The sequence below is a fragment of the Typopeltis vanoorti genome, chromosome 19 (assembly GCF_054136105.1).
Source record: "Typopeltis vanoorti isolate ZY-2024b chromosome 19, IOZ_Tvanoo_1.0, whole genome shotgun sequence".
Classification (NCBI taxonomy): Eukaryota; Metazoa; Arthropoda; class Arachnida; order Uropygi; family Thelyphonidae; genus Typopeltis; species Typopeltis vanoorti.
Window position 1 is genome coordinate 16,866,456 of NC_143567.1, and position 26,191 is coordinate 16,892,646.

The 26,191-nt window shown below is 34.4% G+C and overlaps 1 protein-coding gene across 2 annotated transcripts in view; it reads right to left on the reverse strand.

Moving 5' to 3' along the window:
* Positions 1–26,191, reverse strand: part of LOC150095882 (general vesicular transport factor p115-like) — a 245,709-nt gene that overhangs the window by 141,107 nt on the left and 78,411 nt on the right. For both annotated transcript variants that reach the window (XM_090409601.1, XM_090409600.1), the window contains exons 7-10: positions 25,053–25,243; positions 24,208–24,283; positions 18,216–18,280; positions 6,145–6,233 (exon numbers count right to left, since the gene is read on the reverse strand). In XM_090409601.1, coding sequence (XP_090265727.1) covers positions 6,145–6,233; positions 18,216–18,280; positions 24,208–24,283; positions 25,053–25,243 — 421 coding nt within the window. The remainder of the gene's footprint in view (positions 1–6,144; positions 6,234–18,215; positions 18,281–24,207; positions 24,284–25,052; positions 25,244–26,191) is intronic.

Genomic DNA, 26,191 nt, shown 5'->3' on the forward strand with positions numbered 1-26,191 from the left:
TAATACCACTTTCCTTCATAATGTGATCCATATAGATAATGAATAACAGGAGATGATGTACATCCTTGTCTCACACCAGATTTAACATTAAACCATCTTCCTGTACTTCCTTCAATGCTAACTGCTGACTTACAACTCAAATAAAGACTAAGTATTGCTTGATATAACGCCCCATTAAAACCACATAACTGTAGCATATTGAATAGCTTCTCTCTTGGTACCTTGTCATATGCCTTTTCCAGATCGACAAAACTTAAATACAGATCTTTGTTACATTCCCGTGATTTCTCAACTATTTGTCGTAAAGTGAAGATCTGATCCTGATAGCCTCTATTTGGCCTGAATCCAGTTTGTTCTTCACCAGGCTTGTCTTCCACAATTCTTCTCAACCATTTCTCAAGTATACTTGCATAAATCTTACTGGGAACACTGAGTAGGGCAATACCTCTGTAATTCTCACATTGTTTTATTTCCCTTTTTATATATGGGTACTATGAGAGCTCTACTCCAATCATCGGGAATTCATCTCTCCATCCAGGCATTCTGAATTATGCTTCTGAATTGGCCACTGTAAGACTTTTATACCACTATACTTCAGCATTTCTGGTCGAATATCATCTACTCCTGCTGCCTTTCCGCATTTCAAGCCTTTGATGTCTTTTTCTACTTCAAGTATGGATATGTATTTCTGACTGAATGCCTGTTGAGTGTTTTTTACCACTGTGCTATCACTGCTCGTTTCATTTAACAATTTTTCGAAGTAATTACTCCATATTTCAAGGATATCTTTTTCTCCCGTTGTCATGTCACCTTTATCATCTTTAACTACTTTAACAGCACTCTTTCCTCCATTTCTAAGCTTCTTCAACGACCTTCAAAATGTTTTGCCCCCTTCTTGATATTTATTTTCTATGTTCTTGCCAAAGGCTTCCCATGACTTTTGTTTAGCTAGTTTTACACAATGTTTAGCTTTCTTACATTTGTCTCTGTATTCTCTAAAAGCAAAAGCTGACTTATTTGCCAGGAACTTTTGATATGCTTTCTTCTTTTCATTCACTGCCTCTTTAACTTCCTGTGTCCACCATGGAGTTCTGATTTTTCTATCCTTGGAGACAACCTCACCACATGCCTCTCTGGAAGAATGAATCAATGTTTTCTTCAGCGCTTGCCAATGAATCTCCAAGGTTTGATTCCTGTTCTCAAACACTTTCATTTTTTATTATTATTAGCTTTGATCTTTTCTCCAAATTTTCCCAAAATATTTTTGTATGTCTGACAATCATTTCCTACTCTGCTATTTAGATCCCCAACAAGGACCAACTTTTCTTTTTTCATTGTGTCAGTTGCTTTTTCTAAAGCCTCAAAAAATTCCTCCACTTTTACCTTAGGAGAACCTTCTGTGGGACCATAGGCACAAATAAGTCTCATTGTCCAGTTCCCCATTCTGATATTTGCTCACATCGCTCTACTCGAGACTGCCTGCCATTCAAGGAGATTAGCCTCGTATTAGTGTTGAATACTAATAAGACAAATTTCTTCCAAAATTTGTCTTTTTGTTTCAGTCACCGCTATTATGTCAATCTGGTACTTATCTAATTCCTCAGCTAGCTCCATTTCTTTGCCATTCATGCTCTGTATGTTGATAGTACCAATCTTTAACTCTGGCGATGTTGAGTTGGGGGTGTGTTTTCAGATTTGTTCCAGTAGCCGACTTTTCCCTGGTTCCCTGGCGAAAACAACGGGGGCCTTGTTTAACCAGGCGACACCCCAGCTGGCATGAAATTTTGTAATGTTGTACCATCATTTTGTATTTTGGTTTAATTTGGTACAATTTAATGAAGATGGCAAATTGAACATGGAATAGACAGCAGAATTAGCAAATCAGGAAAGAATTCATCAATTTTAACATTAGCAGATCTAATGTCATGTGACAGTCATTTAAACAGACCAGAGAAAGTTCACTAGGTGGATTGATACAGTAAGAAGTACCTTAGAAGACAGAAATACGAGGTCTTATAATACTGAAGTCTAGACAGGTAACAGATTAATTTGGAGAAGAAAAAAATGTTGACTGGAACTTAGTAATGATGTAACTTTTTCACGTATACTTCATAATATCCTGCACATCTGTCTGGGTATATATCAGGAATTTTACGATGATAGCACAGTGCATAATGGAAGGTGCTTGGGGCTTTTTGGTAGTTTATTTTGGTTTTGTTATGTTTTCTAGACTATATATTTGCTAAAAGCATATGCTGACTTATTAGGCTTGAACTCCATTTGATTTCTTTTCATGAACTGCTTCTTTTACTTCATGTGTTTGCATGTAGCCCTAATTTTGATATCAATATATGCATTAGCAGATACCCTCCTAGATAAGTCAGTCAATATTTACTTCAGATTCTACTATTCTGTGTGAAGTTTTTGTTTTCAGATTTCTATACTTTTTCACCCATTTCAATGTTTGCATAGGTGAGTGTGCTGTTCACCTCCGAGAAATGTTCAACTCTCTTTTTGAAACTTTAGTACATTTTGAAAATGATAAAAATGTACTAAAAAGCAACCATAACATTGTGCAGTGGTCACGTTTTTCAAATTCCCTGTAGCTAATTATAAAGCCATCACTATCAACAAAGCGTAATTTACAAGATATGATTTTTGTGCTCTTCATGTGGAATTTATGCACATTATTATGTTGGTACATGGTATTAGTAATGACAAGTCCATATTCTGGGCAGAACATAATGGGTACTTGCAAGTATTAATTGTCATTTTCTCAGTTTTTTCCAAAATATTTTGTATACCTTCACACTGTTTCAGGATAAAAGTATATACATGTAACATGGATTTTTGAAACTGAAGTAATCTTATGCATGATAAAAATGAATATCACATTGAAAAAATACAGTAGATTCAAGTTAAGTGGCCCATCAGTTAATCAGGATAGCCACTTTTTTGGGACAGGTCTAGAAAAACACATATGCACACACATAAAAAAAAAAAAAAAGAGAGAGAGAATATAACAAGAATTTAATTCATTTATTTGGCAGACAATGCTGCTTAACTGGGCCACCAGAAACCTCTAACACATGTAGCGTTAGAAAAATTACATAATCTTGCTTCAAAAATTTAATGCTGATAGTATCTATAATGCTGATGGAATGAAGCTATTTTATCTTGAAAAACCCTTCTTTGATCCAAACATACTACACTCTTTGGATCAAGGAAAGCAATGGATCATGCAACTTTTATGATGCCGTTCAGATATGTCAGAAACTGATAATCAAATGATGTTAAATATTGGAAAAGAGAGCCAGGCTGCCATGCTTTAAAGGGGTTTGAATGGAGAATTTACCGATTCAATACCATGCCAACAAAAATGCAAGAAGACATCTGAAATTTTTAATGATCGGCTTATGAGAAAAAATTCTAGTTTGGACAGTTGCTAAAGATGTGAGTACAAAAGTTAATCTTTTACAAGCAATACAGTTTATGACCAATTGTTGGCAAGAAATAAGCAAAAAGACCATTCACAACTGTTTTGCCCACTGTGGTTTTAGCATACAATCATGGATATGCCGGATACCACCGATAGTGAAAATTGTGTTCTTAAATGTGAACAACGTTAAAAACTATGAAGAGTTTGCATCCATAATAATAATCTTCAATATTAATGAAAACTTTGAGAATGAAATTGTGGAAGAAATTGCAGCAAAACATCAGATGACATTAGAAGGACAAGAAAGTGATGAGAATAACACTCCTGAGCTTTAATTAATCACTACCCAGGAGACTAATCAATCAAAAAACTCAACAGGCTACACTTGATGAATTCCTAGAACATCATTAACTGTTAAGAACTGCATGCATGTTTAATACATATATAAATTAAATTATTTTATGGAAAATATTTTATTTTAAAGCCAACTATTTAGATTTATCTATAAGTCAGTAATTTTGCTACTCAATGAACAAAAAATTTGTCTAAACTTGTATTTTGTTTTATGTACAAGTACACTTTACATACACTTTTTTTCTTTTAAACCCTTTGCATGCAACTCTGTGTAATTGGGGCAGCTACTTAACTAGGCCAATTGTGTTATTCTAAATTATGTTAACTAAGAGACATCAAACTAACTAACTCCTTGCTTCATGCAGATGACATACTCCTAATGAAAACAAGTGTAATACTCCAGGATTCTAAATGAACTAAATAATAGCAGTAAGAAATCTGGAATGAAAATTAGCAATAAAAAGACTAAATTATGTAAATAGGCAGAGAAAAGGGAAACTAACTGCATTCTCAATGGAGAATGCAGTTAGTTTTCCTTTTGAAAAGGTTTCATTCAGAAGTATTTCTGCTTTATAGGCACAACGTTCAGTGAAGATGGCAAATTAATTTTGGAAACAGACAACAGAATATGCAAAAGTATGGTGAGGAGTCAGCTGAATAACAGTATACTGCTAATTTTCTGTTTTGACCAAAATAGTAAATTAGCAGTATATGAGACGGTGTTCACACTTATGGATCTGGAAGTTGGATTAGAGATAAAACAATTGATCGAAGGCAGATCACAATATGAGAGTTATGAGAAAAATTAGGGATGTGATGGCATCAATGGTAGAATCATATTACTAATAAAGACATTATGAATGATCTTGACATTATTAGCATTTAAGAACATGTGGGAAGAGCTAATGTAAGGTGGTATGGTTATTTTATTGTAACAGATAAAGAAAGGTTAGCAAAACAGATGTTTCATGACAAGACGGTAGGAAAAAGATCAAAGGAAGATCAAGAACTATGTGTACTGATGCAGTCAGAAGTGCCCAGAAGACAGAAATATAAGATCTGACAATATTCAAATACTGATAAGTGACAGACTAATTTGGCAAATTAAATATGGAAACAGACAACAGAATATGCAAAAGTATGGTGAGGAGTCAGCTGAATAACAGTATACTGTTAATTTACTGTTATGGGACAATAATAATGTAAACTTAATGATAGATTTAAATCATAACTGTACTGCCACAGCATCCTGGACATTCCTTGAGGATACATATCAAGAAATTGATATTTCTATATATATATACCTAGGAATCATTTCCTATTCTGCTCTTTAGCTCTTTAACAAGAATCAGCTTTCGTGTTTCTTTTTATCAGCTACCCTCTTTAATGACTAAAATTACTATACTACCTTAATGAAACTTTTTCCACATCATTGATTCCAAAATTGGTCTCATTCAAGCAGTCAATGTTTGGTGATATTATTGTGACTCTATAGCAATGACTCCCTTAGGAATACCACTTTTACTAATGACTCATTCCCCTGAACTGTATTACCTAAAACTATTAAACACCTATCTTTTAAGAATCAGAACTGTTTTGATCTTTTAAGCTTCGGTAGCAGCAATTATGTCAATATCTTATTTTCAGTATGAGTTCTGCTTCTCATTTTGAACTGTCTCCAATTCTATTAAGACTGATCCAGTAGCTGATTTATCAATATTCATGTAGGTTTCCTGATGATGAAAACTGTAGGAGCCTTGTATGACTGGATGAAGTTTGGTAAGTCGCACATTTCCAGCCCATTTGCAATTATTCAACACAAAAATGGATACCTGATAAACTGGATCACAAGAAAATGAAGATTGGGTCATTGTGGTAGAAGCTTAGTTGGTTCTCCACATGCCATACTGGTGTATGTTTCCTACCAGTTTGATCCTTAGCAATAATCAAGGATCATTTTAAGTAAATCCTGTCCACAAAAGATTGTAAACCTATAATATATTAGTATTGTGAGGGGACCAAGGATAAGATAATCCAGAAATCGTGTTCTAGACCAAACATGGAATTCATTCAAGCAATTTCATGCTTCCAATAAGAAAGATTCTTGAGCAATAGTATTATATATGCTACAATCTATTAATGGCATATAATAGCAAAGTATAAAACTAGCTGCAGAACATTCATGAATGACATTAACATAAACAGAGTGACATCATTCACGTATTCAGGAAATATTCAGTATAATTTAAAAGTAACAAGAAAATTCAAAATAATTTGCAACATTAAGACAATAAAGTACTATAACTAGTATATAGTAGTTCAATGAATTATTTACTCTTTAAAACACATACCTTGGAGGATTTGTCGGTGCAGTAACTGAAGCAAAATATTCTTGATTTCCATGGTTACCTCTAATGACCTCTGCCACTGTATTAATTGTCTGAAAATGAGAATAACTATTTTCAATATCACACTGTGAAAGATATATGAAATCCATACTTAAATAATATGAGAATTGTTCATTTTTTCTTTCTGAAGTAACTCATTTATATTAATATAAATGGGTTACATCCAAGTTAACTGGTAGCAAATATGGACAAACCTTATTTTCCACACCCACACACTTATGTTTATTATAGCAAATGATCAAAATACAAAAGCTGTTGCAGCGGCAGCCATTGCTTGACTACTTTTGGCTAGCTATACATGATAGGAAGCACTATCCATGAAAATGCACTTTAATTCCAAGATGTTTAGAAAGGAAGTCCAATAGTGTCAAGTCAGGATTATAAGAAGGATGAGAAAAAACCTTCTAATGTTGAAGAAGTCACTGTTTTGCAAAATCAGACCTACTGCTGCAAATATTCATAAGTTGAGTCAACATTACCCAGTATGAAGCCTCCAATGGCCATCTCTCCATATCAGGAAATAAAACTACCAAAATGACTCCATGCACATATACATACTCTCCTTAGGTGAGGAGACTAGAAATAGGATCAGAGAGAGAGAGAGAGAGAGATCCCCTTGTCCCAGAAAATTTATCTGATGAAAAAAAAAAGTCCTCACCACTGGCGGCCGGTGAAAATTTTAAGTGAGGGTGCTGCATATACAAAATAAGAAAAATAATTCATTTTTTCCTAATCAGTAACCAATTTATTAATAAGTAAATGTCCGTGCGATTAGCTTAGTGGCTTTGTGCTTCGCAACCATATGCCTGGGGAAGGAGTGTCCTAGGTTCGATTGCCATCAATGATGTGAGGAGCTCAAGGATCTTCCTTAGCCATAGCCAAGTTAGACAGTCTTGGGCATGGACAGCAGGGTTTTTTCCGCCAGTTTATCTGGTGTTTTTCATCCCCGCAAGCAGGCAAACCGGTCTGAGGACACACACGGATTACAGTCAGGAATACTGACCCAGCCATAGGTCTGAATCATCAGCCTATGCCGGTTCCGGAGCCCGGATAAAATTTGGGGAGACCAGATGGTACCGTGAACTCCCGTAAAAAGGGGAACGCTGTATTATCACACGGAATTTATTTATTTAATAAGTAAATTTACATATTCGAGAATTTTGAGACTGGCCGATATTCGTTTGCACTTGTCACTGCACGTAACAAGTGAATCCGACACTGCTCAACGAGCAGTGTCACTACAGATAAATTGTATGCTTGCACAGGTTATTTTGGTGAGGTACGAAACTTTTATTATTGGTGTGTGTTCATGGTGAGGGCGAAATATTTTTGGCAAAACTATTTCACACAAATATTTTTGGCAAAAAGATTTCACCCTCACTACAAACATACACCAATAATAAAAGTTTTGTATCTCACCGAAATAACACGCACAAGCATACAATTTATCTGTAGCGACACTGCTCAATGAGCAGTGCTTATGTACAAGCTGCCACTGGTCCTCACTCTCTTTGGCATATCACTGGTAAGCACTGCAACCATAAATACATTATTGTGGTCAATGATCAACTATTGAGTCACCATCACAAGTTCATATGTCCTAAATTATATGGGACATACTGTTATGTCTTGACATTTCCTTAATTTTATAATTTTATTGTATTCTTCTTCTTCCTATTTTATTAGTCTTAAATTATCACTGTGTAGTGTTATCACTTTAACTATGCACTTCTATGTTCTATATTCATGACACTAACAACACTGCATGCTCGCATTTACTATAAAATCTATCCAGACAATTGGCCGATTCTTAGAATGATTAAGTATATTAATTAATTAACAAAGGGTAGACCTCTGAATAGAGCCCTATCCACAGTAATAACAGTCTGGAGTCATCTCCTAAATCAGGTTCTGGCAATATTTATTTGATCAAGCTGCACCAGCCAGATCCCTAGGTTAGAAATTCCTCTTAACCAAGGAGTAACCTTCAGAAAATATACTAAGCTAATCAATTTACTAATTGCTTCTTATCTCAGTTTATCTATGTCACTTAATTTACTTTAGTTTTCAGTCATGGTCTCTATGAAATAATTCTATCCCGCTCAGATTCAGATATTAGCAAGCAGTGCATTGGATTCAATTCAAGGCACAAACCAGGTTAAGATATTCAAGATACATTTATTAAATTCCAAAGGTTAGACATTTACAAGAATAAACTCAATTGGAATATAGGTATCCTAAGTATAAAGGTTAAACATAGCAACTGTACAGGGTGTTCGGGATAAATTTGACATATTTATAATTAATTATATTTTTCCGTAAGTTACATGTATTAACACACACTTCTCTTCATTTAAAAGTTTGGACCCTTCTTCATTCATATACAAGATGTCAGAAAGGATGGATAGCTGGAACCCACCTGAATCATGGAAGAGAATAACTTGTATCATGATGATTCGTGCCCGCCATCAAAATAAGGATATTACGACTGCTGCCCAATGCTCCCTGAATACAGTAAAAACAATCAGGCATGAACTAGAGACTTGCAATGGTGACTACGAGGATGTAGCAAGAAGAAAGATCCCTAGCAAATCTGCAGGAACAGGTGTTGAAGAACCCTGGCATTGGAATTCGGGCTTTGTTCGTGGAGTTGCTAACTGTAGTCAAGCCCTGGATAACAAGGGTAGCCAATGGTAGGCCGTATGTATGGCAGCAGGATTCGGCCCCTTGCCACACCTCTGGGAAAAGTCAAAAATGGTTGTCTGAAAATTTCTACGACTTCACCAGTCCAAATGTTTGGCCTCCAAACTCCCCAGACCTTAACCCCATGGATTATTTTGTATGGGGCGCAGTTGAAAAAGACACCAATCGCACTTCCAGTAATACAAAAGCCCAGTTAATGGATAAAATTAAAACAGTTTTTGCGGCCCTTCCCAGGGAGACTGTAGCATCAGCTTGTTCGAGGTTCCGAAGCAGAATTGAAGCTGTGATCGATGCTAATGGTGGTTATTTTGAGTAAATCTTGTTGATAGTATTGTAATTAACTCTGCCTGTAATGTTTTTTTGTCAATTCATTAAATTTAATAGATACAAAGAAGATTTTCTTTTTCCTTACGAAACTGTCAAATTTATCCCGAACACCCTGTATTTTACACAATTTAAGCATAGGTTAATTCCATAGCACAGAATTTTGTTAGCATCCTCCAAATATTCTTACTAGTCTACATATTCTCTCAAATTAATTCAATCACATCGGTAACTTTATAGATCATTACTCACAACAATTCAAACTACAATTTATTCAATTAATTACTTGAGAAATAGCCCTAAGACTTAAAACACTGCTATCCAATGTTTGCTATAGTCCTTTCCATACAAGTATAGAGTTCTGGAATATCACAATATTCCTCTCTTTCTTAACAAAGAATTACAAAAGGTTTTAACATTACCATATTTCTGGAAGTATATTCGTTCTGTCATCTTATCCTTACTTCGTCCCATGGAATGTCCGGTCTTCTTCTAGACGATTGTCTCACAGGCTGGGCTTGGACTTCATTTTGTTCTGCCTTTCTTTCCCATCGTGGATTAGAAACAGCATGGCTCGGATCGACCCACGTGGACATATATGCCAGTCAGTTCCTTCAAGCTAGCTCAGAATGCTCCCGATTATCTCCTTGTCGATTCCTTCCATACAACATCTCGAAATGATGGCTGTGAATAACTACATGCTATCAATAAGATCCCAAACTCGAACTTGCCCCGACTTCACAAGAAATTCCAAAGTAAAACAGCTGGCAAAGGTTGGTCGATTGGTAGAGCCTCTGCTACTAATGGCTCAGTTAAGTGAGTTTGAGCGCGGTTAGTAGTTGGAAGGGGACCAGTCGTTCGATGCTGTTGCCACACTCTCCCTCAATGAGTCTTTGGACTCCCTGGAGGTGTCTAATAATAATAATAAAACAGACAAAAGATCTCTTGAAAGGGGGACAAACCCCTTTTATATCCACTACCTTTGGTGCCCTCTTCACTCCCATACCTTTCTGCCTGGCACTGTCTTTTTGCGCACGTGTCATTTTTTTCTATTCGCATCTTCCTGAAGAATTCCGTGGGAGTGCCACGTCTTCCTGGAAAACACCAAGCGCATGCCGCCCCGCACGTAGACAATTTGCCGTAGGCTACACAATTCACCCGAGGCTTTCGTTAGTGGACTTTGAACTTCTGTTACATGCCTTAACATATATCTTATAAAGAATACTTCTTCCATTATAAATTCTTACAAAGAAATGACATCATTTACCTTTAAGTAATATTACATAAAATAGTACTAGCATATGATTCATTAAACAATTTGTATCTTTACCTATGTACACGCATTTTCGTTGTTGTTTAGCTAAAACTTGTTGAGTCCTGAATAAATTATTTCTTTAAGGAAATCTTCTCATTCAAGATCCAACAATACAAACTGCTCCAATAATTTTAACAGCTGAACACTCATCTGTACATATCACTCTCTTCTAAGCTAGGATGATGTGGATGTGAGATCTGTACTTTCATCTGACCATTTTCAAACTGCAGATAACACTTCTAGACAGCACTTTTTCACGTACTGCTTGACATGACAATCATGCAGTATATAACCATCACGAGTGAATTTCTATTTGTAGTCTATATCCCACCCACAAACAAAAAATGAATAATTGTTTTGGAGGTCCATAGATATAACCAACACAGACTGACTTTCTAATTATAAATGGATTTAAATGATGAGCCTTTTCATGCAATTTACTTATGGACATGTTGCACACATCAACATACTAAAATCATGCAATGTTTTGTCAAAACACGTAAGGCCTATGACATTATAAAAACCCATTTAAATTGAGAATCCTCTGCAACATTCAGAAAATTTTTATTTCTAATAGAAGATGTGCATCTGACAAACAATTCTTTTGTGTTATCAGCTGATTTTTTTTAACATATAGATGACTCTTACTATGACAATACCATTATCCACTATAACAAACTGTGTGGTTCCTATTAGTTTTCAAGAGTGAGAGTCAATTGGATATTCATTAAGCTGCTGTCGAAGTATATTTTATACTAAAGATCAAAGCTAAATAAACTAGAAAGAGATCTCCACAGAATGCAAAGAAAATGATGAGGTTTCTGATCCGATATCCATTCTCTTTGACAGACACCTACTAACAGTCTATTCAGATGATTATTTTCATCTGAATAGACTGTTAGTAGGTGTCTGTCTACTGGACAAAGAAGCATACTTGAAACTGTTAACTAAATTGTATCCTATACTGACTGAAACTGCATAAAAATATAATATAATCAGCTATCATGCCATCTAGTACATCATCTGATTATACAAGGCTATGCAGGTTGAACAGTAAAAAGTATCTGGAACAAGGTAAGCACTATCAAAATAACAAGCACCAATGGAGAAGTGGAACTTGTAGAGTTACACAGATGTTGTCTGCCAAAATAAGTGGTATTAATAAGTAGACCAAAACTAATGAGATCCTTCTAAATAATACATATAAAATTATGTTTATACTTACAGATCAGGAAAAGCGTCACTAGCAATTAACATCCCCTCACTAAACATGAAGATGAACTTCTTGAATGAGAACCAATTTCAAGTTGAGTGATGTTGGTCAATTACAAAATGGAAAATTGGAAATGAGACTTATCTGTGCCTATAATTCCATAGAAGATCCCTTCTAATAGTAAAGAAATAGAATTTGCAAGTTATTAGACAGGGCAGTTGATATAATGAAAAAGAAAAAGAGTTCTTGCTGGAGAGAAAAAATGCTAGGGAGGAAACTGCAAAACAAGCAAATGTTTTTGGAAAATTTGAGAAAAGGCAGAATAAATTAATAATTGAAAGAACCAGACAAATTTCTCTCAGAATATGGAATAATCATCACTAATATCACATTCCAACATAAACTTGCATGAATTCACGTGGAGAGGATACATGCAAAAGAAAAAAAAATCTTATGTTTTTGCTGATAGTGCCATCTTCTGATTTGCCAATGATACAAAAAGATTTGTGGGATTTGAAATACTCTTTGAAATTTGAAAACTATTTGAAAAGTGGGATACTCATAGGTAGTGACCACCACTACCTATGAGTATCCCACTGAAAACCAAATACGTGCTAAAAAGCAGACTGAATGAGTCAGGGAAGCATTTGATGGAATGTTTACTAGGATGTAAAAAATATAACTCCTAGCAAGAACAAGTAAAAGCAGTTCATGAAAAGAAAAAATGAGAGTTTCTGGATAATAAGTCAACATGTGTTCTTATTGAATACAGAAGAAAAAAAGCAGGAAATCTAAGTTATGATTGTTAAAACCTAAATAAAAGTCATATACAAATTCTGGTTAGAACACAAAAGAAAATATCCAAATATTTTGTAGGCTACTAAAATAAAGAGAAAAAAAGAAATTAAGATCACAAAAGTGATGATCCTGGATATCTAAAGTGCAGTCAATTCTCACCAGCACAAACTAGAAAACAGAGGAATGATTTATTACAATGGACAGTTTGCTACAGTGAATTTCCTTTAGAATAACATTTGTACCTACATCTATAACTGTGACACCTCGGCAGTTTGAATGAATTTGATATAATACGGCGTTATAGAATCAACTGCAATTACATGGAAAAACTATTAAGTGAAGTATGAAGTGATAGAATTTGAAGAAAATATGTATGAAGAATGGAGTCAGGAGTGCCTTCCAGTACTAGAGTAGAAAAAAAAGAGTTATCAGAAACCTGAAATTTAGACAAGTAGTCACAATTATTAGACTTCAGATCAAATTAATCATATTTGATCTGAAGTCTGCTGGTATAAAATTTTTATGCTGATTACACTATATAATGCAGAAGACCTGATCAGAAGGTAAAATATCACAGTGGTATGATGAAAGTGGAGTAACTTATTATACCAAAGAAAACTAAATTAAAGAATAATTTCTTTACTGAGTTGCATGGAAACATGGTGAAGATCATGTCAGATTTATGATAACAGAGGTAATAAAGACTAGAACTTTAGCTTACAAAAACCATTTGGTTTAATAAGGATCATTATTTAAACTTTAATTTTAAAAAGGCATATAATAAATTACAAAAAGGGAGTTAGTTTTTATACAACATAGCTTATGCATTAGTCGCAAACTGGTAGTTATAATACAATGATAGATAAAGAATGTTAACAGGTGTAGAGCCAGAATTGTATGCTATCTATTATTATTTATAATCTACATAAAGTACTGAACCTGATATTAAGGATTACTAAGATACAAGCAGGAGATATTAAGCTTAGTTTTCTTTATATCATGCAAGTAACATAATTCTCTTCACTAAATATGACAGTTTTTAGCCAAACCAAATACAGGTATCACTTGATTAACGTGATTAATTAATCCGACAGTATTACCGCATATATCAAAATAGCATTAATCAAATATAATAATCAACAGTAAAATTATAATTCGTCCATGGTCGATTACAGTATTAATAATTCGTTTTATGTGGTACTCTTTTATGAAAGATAAAAAATTGAATGCAAAGTAAATGTTTAATAAATGCCTGTACCTACAATAGTTACTGCATTTTTAATCAAATAAGTTATCAAAAGTCATTTGAACAGTTTTAGTTTTTTCCTAATCAGCATAAATTCTAAGATAACAAGCAAAATGACTCTGTAGGCTCGGCAAACAAGCATTCTTCGATTAACATCTGGATCCATATCCATCACTTGCTGCTTAATCGATTCTAAACTGTGAAATACGAGTATTCCATTCAGTTCTTTGATTGTTATCTCCTTTGAAACCTCATCTTTACATTCCATTTGTTCGTTGTCTGCATATGAGCTTTCTTGTTCAATTTCAAGATGATCATTGTCACTGAAATCTTTTGAATTTAAATCCAATAATTATTTAACATCTTCTGCATCAACACCAAGGTCTTCACCAATTGCAATGATTTCTTCAATCACGTTGTTTACAGGATTTTCAAAAAACCACCTAAGTCATTAGCGCATTCTGCCAAAAGTTTTTCCAAACAGCTCTCATGCAGCTAGAAGACACTTGCTCCCACGAATCATGAATGTTTTCAATTGCATGTTTAATGTTAAAATTTTTCCAAAATTCTTGGAGTGTAATCACATTTTCTCCCGTTGTTGTTGCTACTGCCTTCGAGAATGTCTTTTTTAAGAAAATAAGCTTTGAAAGTTGCAATGGCACCCATGTCCATGGGTTGTAGCAATGATGTATTTCATGGAAAAAAAAACTTTCACGTTCTCACACAGATCATTAATATGATCACAGATCACAAGGGATGACCAAGTGAGTTATCTAAAAGCAAAAGAGATTTGAAAGCTAAGTTATTTCTCTTGCAATAAGCTTCAACTGCTGGACAAAAATAAGACTTAAATCAATCTTCAAATGGGTTTTGGGTAAGCCAGGACTTCTGATTCGCCCACCAAATCACAGGTAAAGAGTTCTTGTTACATCCTTTTAAAGCCCTTGGGTTCTGAATTTGATAGACAAGCAGCGGTTTCAATTTAAAATCTCCATTAGCATTTACACCAAATATAAAAGTTAAGCAATTTTTTGATACTTTATAGTCAGGCTATGCTGCTTCTTTTTTTGATATAAAAGTTCTAGATGGCACTTTTTCCAATAGAAGCCAGTTTCATCTACATTGAAAATTTGGCGGTAATCTTAATCATTTTCTTCGATAATTTTCTGAAGCTCAGAAGGTAATGTAAATGCATCAACTTCATGGGAACTTGCAGCTTCACATGTTATTTTCACATTCTTTAGTTCAGTCCTAGAATTAAAATTTTCAAGCCAGCCTTTGCTAGTTGCGAATTTTGAATTGTTTTCTTTATATTTAGTCTCTTTAAGTCTTGAAAAGAGGCTCAGAGCTTTGGACATGATATAATAGGCATTAATTGGAATTCTCTTCTGATTACAAAAAAATTTACAAAGATGTAATTTGTAAATACAGCAGAACAATTGGAGCATGTAATGGGAGGAATTACGGCATCATACTCACGACTATCTTCCTCTCGGCCTCGAGGCTTGCATGTGTTTGTGTGGTAAATTTAAAGGCGTGTTAATTAAAACTCTTGCCACGTATATCAAGGGATTGTCGCAATTATTTTGCTGCGTTAATCAAATCCCGCTTTAAGCAAAACTGCGTTAAGAAAGAGATACCTGTAATGTTATTAAGAGACTGTAACAGCAGCAAGAAGAGAAAAAAAACTATGAAAATACATATGACAACAGAAAACACAAATTGAATTTTCAGTAATGAACATACAGAAAAGATTTTTCTATTTAGGCTGTTGGTGAAGATATCAAATTAAATTTGGAGGAAAAAAAACAGGCAATAGAAAGCAAGTCTAGTAATGGTGGGAAGTTACTTGAATAAATTGTTATGGAACGAGGGGAGAGAGAGAGAGAGAGAAAATCAGACAAATGGGCAAGCTAATAGTAAACAATTTATAAATGTTTAAACAATATTTAAACCACCTTTGATGTATGTATAAGAACTGGATTGGAAATCAAAACAGTTTATCAAAGACTAAATGCTACAGATAATAATTACTTGCAAAACAAAATTGGATACGGAAAATGGTTACACTATGATACTTCATCAAACTTTGCAGATAATGCACAGAATCCTATTAAGTAAATGGAGTGAATGGAGACAGACCTGAATGATGGACAGACATCAGGAAGTAGTATGCAGTAGAGTTGAATCAAGAAGGCAGGTGACCAGCAGTATACCACAGGACTCTGCTCTCAATGTGATAAAGACATGGTTATGCATTTGGGGATGAAGAGACTGCAAATTAGGTACAACAAAGATAGAAATAGATTGCATGATGATGCTAAGAATTTGGAAATGACAGAGTTGAGGTCAGAGAAAATATTGCAAATGTGAACAAATCTCAAATGACTGCTTAGATATTAAAAAACATGCAGATAAGGAGAGATAAGGAAGATGTCATTCCTCTGTATATGAGCAGATTTAGTTGTTTTTGTGGATTACAAAGTGTAGTTGGTAGACAGAAAAAATATGAAACATAAATTAGGCAGAAACAAATTATTAAAGATGACTTACACCCTCTGTCCAAAAAGAAACCGAACTTTTCAAAAATAGAAGAAACTAGTGGTGCCTGTTGTATCTTTTTGTTGTCGAAAGTGGCAACCTTCATTAGTGTTGTGTCAACTGTTTATGACATTTGTTTCATGAGAAGCCAAGTTATAGTGCCAAGAGTGACAGTGTATTTTGATGAACGGTCGGAAAATGAGTTTCAAACAGTGTTAAACTTGGTAAAAGTTTTACCGAAACGCATCAAATGCTTCAAAAAGCATACGATGATGAATGCTTATCACGTTTAAGAGTGATTAGCAATTTCAAAGTGGTCATGAGACGCTTGATGATGACGAAAAGCCAGGCCGTTCAAAAATTGGACTGAGCGAAATTAACATCCAAAAAGTGCGTGATTTCATCAAAGAAAACCCCAAATAGTCTGGGAAATTGATTCAAGATGAATTGGCAATTCCAAAATCAACTGTGCAGAACATTTTGACCGAGAGTTTGGGCCTTCATAAATTGAATTCGCAATTTGTTCCCCACAAGTTGACTGACAACCAAAAAATATATCGAATTGAACACTGCAGGGACCTCGTTAAAACCGCTTGTAAGGACTCTAACTTTCTTGAAATGATTGTTACTGGTGACGAAACATGGTGTTTTGAGTATGAGTCTGAAACAAAATGCCAGAGTACTGAGTGGAAACCACCAGAAGAGGGGCATCCACCCCTCTTCTGGTGGTGAAGTCAAAAGTAAAGACAATGCTGATTTGTTTCTACGATTCCAAGGGCATTATCCAAAAAGAATTTATTCCGCCTGGCCAAACAGTCAATGGTGAGTTTTATCTCGAAGTTTTAAAGCGACTGATAGTGAGAATTCGTCGCGTATGGCATGAATATCGTGATGCAGGCAGCTGGTTACTTTTGCACAATAATGCACCATCTCATTGTTCAAATATTGTGAGACAGTTTTTGAGAAAAAACCAAGTTTGTGTGTTGGATCACCCACTGTATTCACCTGATTTAGCACCCTGTGACTTCTTTCTCTCCCCCCGACTTCATTTGCCGATGAAAGGAAAGCAATACGACACCATTGAAAACATTTAAGCAGTATAAAAAGTATAAAAAACTCATTTAACGAATTAATTGGCCATGCCAAATGCTGTATCAAAGCTGAGGGAAAGTATATTGATTGAAATAAATGACTTGAATAATTGTAATTGGCCTGCGTTTTATTTTCTATCAATAGTTTGGTTTCTATTTGGACAGAGGGTGTATACAATAGATTGAAAAAAATTTTGTGACAAGATGAAAGAGAAAAAAGAATCAACGCAGGAATTTATGTAAGAGTGTAGCTAGCAAGTGGAATCTTTATAGGGATTTTTTCAATTGAAGGCGAGTGAGCCAATCTCATATGGAGGTAGCAGTGTTTTTTCTCCCAGAAACTTTGGTTTTTCATCCTGCATACAGAGAAATCTGCCTTTCAGAACACATGCAATTTACAGACAAAAAAAAGTACTAGTGAAAGTGGTGGTGGGCACTAGATGATGTTGATGTAGATAATGATGGTAGTAGAGGTTCAGTGTAGTTGGTGGATGGAGTGGTGGAGACGGAGAGTTGTAGAGTAGGTTTCCTCCCTCGATGAGACTTCGGGCTCCTCAGAGCTGTCACAAAATAATAATAATAAACAATAATAAATGGCACATTTTTTTTTTGCCTGGAAAGTGATATCAAAAGCAGTTATCTTTTCTTAAACTCGAAAGATATGACAGGCATTGCATATAATGGTCAGTGTGGGTATTCTTGCATTAAGTTTTTGGATTCAATGAAGATGGCAATGTAATAATAATATAACATTTAGAACTATCTGATTAAGAAGGCACTTACCTCTGTTAAAATATCTGCAGGAACACCACTGGCCATCAGAATACTGCTAAGTTGCTCAAGTAATCCTAAAATGTAACAACATAACATATTTTAAAATCTTAATACAAAAAACTTCATAATAAGAATTTCTGATAGCTGCAAAAAAGTGAAATTTGCCTCGATTTGTTTGCAGGGAAGCTAGTGCAATATATGAGCCATTCACAAGCCAAATCGATTAACTTCACTCTTTGAATTTTTTTAAACTTTCGTGTCAAAGCACTTGATTGACTCCTAACTTTTTATATTCAGAATAAATTTCCCTAATAATAAGGATTAACACCACTAAATGATAAAATTTTTTGTTAGCCATCGAATAATAAATAATTTATTTCAGAAGACAATCTAATTAACTCCATACTCTAATGTAAATCGTTGCAATAATGCAATTCAAACACAGAAGCAATTAATGGTAAATTGTTTAGTGCTGTCTCATCACAAAAAAAGTAAAATAATTAATCTGTTGCAGTCTAACTGCTGCAGAAGTAAGTACTTGTGAATTTCAGTGTCAGTTGTTTTTAGAAAAAAGGAAAATTATACCGTTATAATATCAAGAAGGATGAGACTAATAATGATCATTTGGATGTAGAAAATGATGAATCTGATGGTTTTTCAATACGATTTATTAGCAGAAAGCTTGGCTCAAGAAAACGTTTATGTATTTCTTCGGATTCGTCATCTGATTGTAGCAGTGAAAACATTACAACAAATAATTCAATTGGGTGGAAAAGAAGTTGTAATCCTGACAAATGGGCTCGAAATGTCCAAAAGCATAGAAGAATAAAAGGTTTGGAATACAGAAATAGAAGGGGAAATTTAATACCTGCAAAAACATTTGTAGATGTAATATGTCGATGTCGTCAGTAGTGCAATAAAAAAATTACTTCGGATGAAAGAGAAGCAGCCGTGGAGGCATTTTATAATTTAGACAGTCAACTTAAGCAAAATATTTTTTTAAGAGGTTGCATTAAAGTTAATGAAATAAAAAGAAGGAGCCTGAAGGATAGCAGTAAAATGCCAAGATCACGTTCTTTCACATATTATTTTCGAAATAGCCGAAAAAATGATATTTATGTTTGCAAAAAAATATTTTAAGTATACTTATCAGATAAGTGACGGACAAACATACGACTGTTGTTGTAAAGAACAAGTTTCGCCTTTGATTGATCGTCGCGGTCGCCATGTTCCAGGCAATAAAATCGATGACACAAGTTATAAAACATATAGACTCATTTCCCGCCTACACTAGTCACTATACAAGAGCTCACAATTCAAGACAAAAATATTTAAATCCAGACCTAAATATTAAGAAAATGTACAAACTGTACATCGCACAATGCGAAGATGGATGTAGTACTGGTGAAAGAAAAATATCACTACAAGGTATTCTCCACCAAATTTAATTTACATTTAAAGCAACCATCTAAAGATACATGCCAAACTTGTGATGTGATTCTTTGCAAATAAAAATTCAGTCTTCGGATAGTGAGGGAATTCGGATAGGAAAACTTGAAAAGGACGCTCACTTACAAGAGGTTGAACAGGCTCGTAGTCATACAGCTGCAGATGGAATGGCAGCATCCAAAGAAATTTTTGTATTTTCTTTCGACTTAGAAAAAGCTTTAGCCTTTCCTAAACTTACTACATCGGTAGCTTATTATAAGCGAAATTTATATGTTTATAATTTCGGATGCCACAATTTTATTAAAAATATAAGCCACATGTTGGTTTGGCTAGAAACTGAAGGATCTCGCAGATCTCCGGAAATTTCATTATGCCTAATGAAGCATATAAAGATTTATACTAAATATTATGAAAAAATAATAACCTATTCAGATTCATGTACCAGACAAAATAGAAATATCAAAACTGTCTTAAGTTTATTGAAATTGGTTCAAAGTACAGAAATAAGAGCTGAGTCAATTGAAATTAAATTTTTGGTAAGTGGACATAGTTATTTGCCTAATGATTCAAATTTTTCCATTATCGAGTCATATGCGAAAAAAATTCAAAACATTTTTTCACCAGATGATTGGTATAATATAATCAAAACCAGTATAAAGAAAGTACCATTTAATGTGGTTCAAATGACTCATCAGGATTTTTTCTAAACAAATCCTTTAGAAAATTCTATCATTAACAGAAAAGTAACAGTTACATGGTTACTAGTAAATTGGCTTAAAATGCACTGGATAAAATTAGAAAGGTCAAAAGCCCATGTCATACAATTCCAATATGACTTTAATGAAGATTCAGTATTTCATGTCATTAATTATAAGAAAATCTGTAGCAGGTAGACCACTAGGTCTGAAAAATGTAGACCAGCCTTTGTTATATCCTACAGGTAGAACTGTGACAAGAGAAAAGAGGAAAGATATGATGGACCTGTTGAAATTTATTCCTCCTATTAAACATGATTATTATAAAAACTTAAGAACAAATCGGGGGTGCTTAAAGGTCAAAGTTGTATAACTGAGAGGAGACCTCCACATAGCCTTTAAAGGAATGCAGAGAACCGATCAGGGCTTCTGACCTAATGTCCAATCCTCACCTTCTCGTGGTGCACCCTGTTGGGTATCTACCTGGATACTGAACGAACGAGGATGGGCTGGCAATTTGGGATTTAGCAGACCAAATTGTATTCTTATTGGCTTAAACCAATATAGAAAATGATGGTACAACATGACAAAATTTCATGCCTGCTGGGGTGTCACCTGGTTAAACAAGGCCTTCATTGTTTTCACCAGGGTACCAGGGCAAATAGCGAAAAGTCAGCTACTGGAACAAATCTGAAAGCACACCCCAACTCAACATCACCAAAGTTAAAGATCGGTACTATCAACATAAGGAGCCTGAATGGCAAAGAAATGGAGCTAGCTGAGGAATTAGATAAGTACCAGATCGACATAATAGGGGTGACTGAAACAAAAAAGACAAAAACTGGTGAGATCTTTCTGAGCAATAAATACAAAATGTTATATTCAGGAAATGACAATCAAGGAAAAGGAGTAGCAGCCATGGTATTCAACACAAAATACGGTTCATCTTCTTGAATGGTAGGCAGTCTCAAGTAGAGTAATGTGGGCAAATATGAGAATGGGGAACTGGACAATGAGACTTATTTGTGCCTATGGTCCCACAGACAGTTCTACTAAGGTAGAAATGTAAGAATTTTTTGATGCTTTAGAAAAAGCAACTGACACAATGGAAAAGGAAAAGTTGGTCCTTGTTGAGGATCTAAATAGCAGAGTAGGAAATGATTGTGAGATATACAAAAATATTTTGGGAAAATTTGGAGAAAAGAGCAAAGCTAATAATAATGGCAAATATCTGTTGGATTTCTGCTCAGGACATGGACTGGTTATTACTAACACCATGTTCCAACATAAAAATGTGCACAAATTCACATGGAGAGAAGAGGCAAGAAATAAGAAAAGTCTCATTGACTATGTTATTGTTGATAGTGATGTTTTCTCCCTGGTGCAGGACACCAGAGTGTACAGAGGATTTGAAATTGGAATCAATCACTATTTAGTCCTCAGCAGGATAAAACTGAATTTCATATTAAAAAGAATAACACGTAAAAAGGTTTTAAAGCGAATAAAAGTTGAGCAGCTCTCAGATGTGAACTCTAGACTAAAATACACTAAGATTATTGAAGAAAAAATGAAAGAGTTTGAGAACAGGAACCAAACCTTGGAGATTCAGTGGCAAGTCTTGAAGAAAACCCTGATTGATTCAGCCAGAGAGGCATGTGGTGAGGTTGTCTGCAAGGATAGAAAAATCAGAACTCCATGGTGGACACAGGAAGTCAAAGAGGCAGTGAAGGAAAAGAAGAAAGCATATCAAAAGTTCCTGGCAAATAAGACAGCTTTTGCTTTTAGAGAATACAGAGACAAATGTAAGAAAGCGAAACACTGTGTAAAACTAGCTAAACAAAAGTCATGGGAGGACTTTGGCAAGAATATAAAAAATAAATATCAAGAAGGTGATAAGATATTCTGGAGGTTGTTGAAGAAGCTTAGAAACGGAGGAAAGAGTAAAAGGAGTTAGAGATGATAAAGGTGACATGAAAACAGGAGAAATAGATATCCTTGAAGTATGGAGTAATTACTTCGAAAAATTGCTAAATGAAACAAGCAGTGATAGCATAGTGGTAAAAAACACTCTAAAAATCACAGGCATACAGTCAAGAATATATATCCATACTTGAAGTAGAAAAAGCAATCAAAGGCTTGAAATGTGGAAAGGCAGCTGGAGTAGATATTAGACCAGAAATGCTCAAGTATGGAGGTATTGGAGTTTTATAGCGACTACACTGCATAGTTCAGAGGGCCTGGACAGAAGGACAAATTCCCGATGATTGGAGTAGAGCTCTAATAGTACCCATATATAAAAAAGGGAAATAAAACTGAATGTGAGAATTACAGAGGTATTTCCCTACTGAGTGTTCCTGGCAAGATCTATGCAAGTATACTTGAGAAACAGTTGAGAAGAATTGTGGAAGAAAAGCTTGGTGAAGAACAAGCTGGATTCCGGCCAAATAGAGGCTGTCAGGATCGGATCTTCACTTTATGACAAATAGTCAAGAAAGCATGGGAATATAACAGAGAGCTGTATTTAAGTTTTTTTTAGTCTTTCTGAGAAATCTACACACTAAAGAGATCAATCTACCATACTGAACTATTCAGTCTGGTAGGTCTGTTAATAAATTTTCTTTAATTTTGAAAGAAAAAATGAAAAAAAAAATCAGCAACAGTATCAGTCAGTGAATGAATGATTAATCCTCTATGTTTATAAATGACAAATTCAAAAGTATATATTTTATTAAATGAAGGGACTTGAACTCGTTAATTTTTGTATTCATTTATTTTTTTAAATCTTGTATAAACTTTATGTAACATCAGTTTCCAGATGTATATACTCAAGGGGTGCACAGCTATTGTTACAGGTGCTATATGATTAAGTTTGAATTACTACTAATCTCCTATTATAATCCTTCCAAATTAGCCTATTACTCATAAGCACTTCAATATTGTTGTCTCTAACAATTTGGTAATTTTCTTAAGAAAAAAAAGTACATACAAGATTTTTTTTTAAATCTTGTATATACTTTTATTTTTTTATGTAATTCCCACTTACCAAAAGTTGTAAAACTATAGTGCATTAGTACCATAGATGGACTAAAGATTATAATTCAATTTTATATTTTTTTTTTGCAGTTTTTATACATTATCTGTAAATCCTGCTCTAGAGATCATACATGGAAATTTTTCAAGCTACTTCAGATCTTCAATAAAGAGGGTAGTCTCACACCAGACAATAAAATTTATCCCTTTAGGTGATACATCTAAAGGCATTCAACAAACATCCATGCTCATGGAGGATTTGAGCCTGCAGCTTATTGGCTGAAAAAAAGATGAGCTAACTACTCAGCCTACCAGAGCCAATTTATTATTTATTAGTTATGTTCTCCAAGACAGAAATCTGTTTTCCTGGATGAAACATCCAGTTAAAAAAAAAAAAATGTTGCCTACATATGAAATTAGCTAACTTTCAGTGGAAAATACTATATAAATACTATATAAATATAAATATTCCTAGGCCCTCAAAAATCCAGGTCTTTCAACTAGCCTGAATTGTGCGCTAATGCATCATAACACCATTTTAGTGGTGATAACAATGCAGATTTTGAATCCATTCCTCCCCCCCCCCCCCCCCCCACACACACACACCTGAAGGAATATGGTATTTGCAATTTTTCCAGTAGTTTTTTTTTTTTTTTTTTTTTGTTATTGTTTTAGAAATTTCAGTTTTTTTGAATTCAAGACTATACAGTTACACTAATATTCAGAGGTATAGAAATATTTTTTCACTACAAACTATACATTTATAATGAACTACATAACAGACAGCTGACAATGACTAATGTTATAGAAACAATACATGAACTTACCACACTGGTTCATCACTTTTTGAGAAGATGTAATTACCTGCTGTGGATTATTTGGAGATGCCAATGTTCGCACAACCTAATAAAAGTAACCTGCATTTCAATTTCCTTAACTTTTAAAAGAAATGAATAAAGTTCATATTAGCTTAACTGTTTTTGAATAGGTGAATAAAATGACAGTGGTCTTAAACTATAATACAATTATATTTAGTAACAAATGCAGAGAGTTAATTGGATTAAGTAGTTCTAAAATACCAATCAAAGCTGAGAAAACAACAAAATAAAATACAATTTAAAATAGTTAAAAAAAAGTATTATAAATTATTATCTTGGTGTGCTTCAAATCAATATGATCTAGTAAAGTATATTTTAGTGAGCCTCCATAGCTCATTCAGTATCAATGATGCCCTCTGGTTGGAAAGTGGGTATGAATCCCATCCAGGCTGCAAAAACTTTTATCAGGACTTTTCAAATGAAGGTGAGTTAGCTGGTCTCATGCAAAGCTGGCAGGATTTTTACACCCAGAAACTTGAGTTTTTCATCCCACAAAACAGGCAAACCAGCCAGAACACATGCAATTTATAGGCATAGCAGACAATGCAGATAGGATTAACCACCTTATCATAAGCAGTAATCAGGTTTCAAAAGAAGCCAAGTCAATTGGCCATGATAGGCTATCAAGCCTAACACAAAAAATGCAGCATTAAAAAAAAAAAATCATTATTCTGAAAACATGGTGTGTAATAGTACAAATGCATAAGCATACAATAGAGGAAATATACCCACCTGCATGATTAAACTATAAAAGCAAACATACAAAATAAAAATTATCACATTTGAAATTTTACCTGCAACATAAGATGAATGTTTGCTGCTTTTTGGGCTGACCATCCCTTATCTGACAGTGAAGGATCATTCTGCAGGTTAAAGAAAGGAGCAAGCTTCTGAATGTAACTACCTTCTTTAAAAAAGTTCTGATTTGAAATATTATTCTTTAGGAGTGTAAGCATCACAAGTAAGCAGTCCTCTACCACAACACCTATTATATTAAAAAATGAAGCAATGGTCAAAATCAGATTTTTAACTAAAATAAGGAAGTAAGTATTTCTAATGAAAACTGAACATAAACACCCATAAGATGAGTACCTACCTGATGTATGTGAAAATGCTAAAACAACTTGAAGCAAAATTGCTATAACCTGATTAGTTACTGGCCTGATTGGCTGAGTAATTACAGTAACTGCTTTCTAGATGTGGGTTTGAATCACACTATAGGCATGGATGTTTGTGATTGCCTTCAGGTGAGCGGTGATTTTAATCACCCAGTGTGTGAACACTGATGCACATTGCAGACATGAAGTAACTGGAAAAAGTTCTGCATTTGGCCTCTATATACTGCAGATATAAAAAATTATTTTAAAATCCCTTAGTCTAGCCATGGTCCAAAATTGTATATGTAACTCCCATCCCTTCCATGGATGGGAGTTACATATACAAAAAGTTGAGCAATAAAGTTAACTTGGTGGAATGCTTCGGTTCTAAGCAACTGCTAATGCAATCCAAAAATTATTTTTTAAATGCTGATATATATTTTTGAGCCTCTGTAGCTTAGTTGGTTTTGATGGAGCCTTTTGGTTGGAAAGACATGGGTTCAAATCCCATCTGTGACATGAGGAACCTTTATCAGGCCTTTTCAGTTAAAAGGTGAGTTAGCCAATTTTTGTCTCTCAAAAACATGCAAGCTACCTCTGTGAACACACATATCTAAAGCCATAGCATACTAACTGCAAGATGGAAGAGATTTGAGTGTAACCATCTTATTTTTCTCCTGCACATTATGGATCTCAAGCAGAGATCCATATGAATTCAATCCATATGAATTCAAAATTAGTTGAAAAATATAAAATTTAAATATAGAAAATAAACATTCAGGATACAAGAGTGTACAAAGGATTTAAAATTGGAAATTACTATTACTTAATACTAA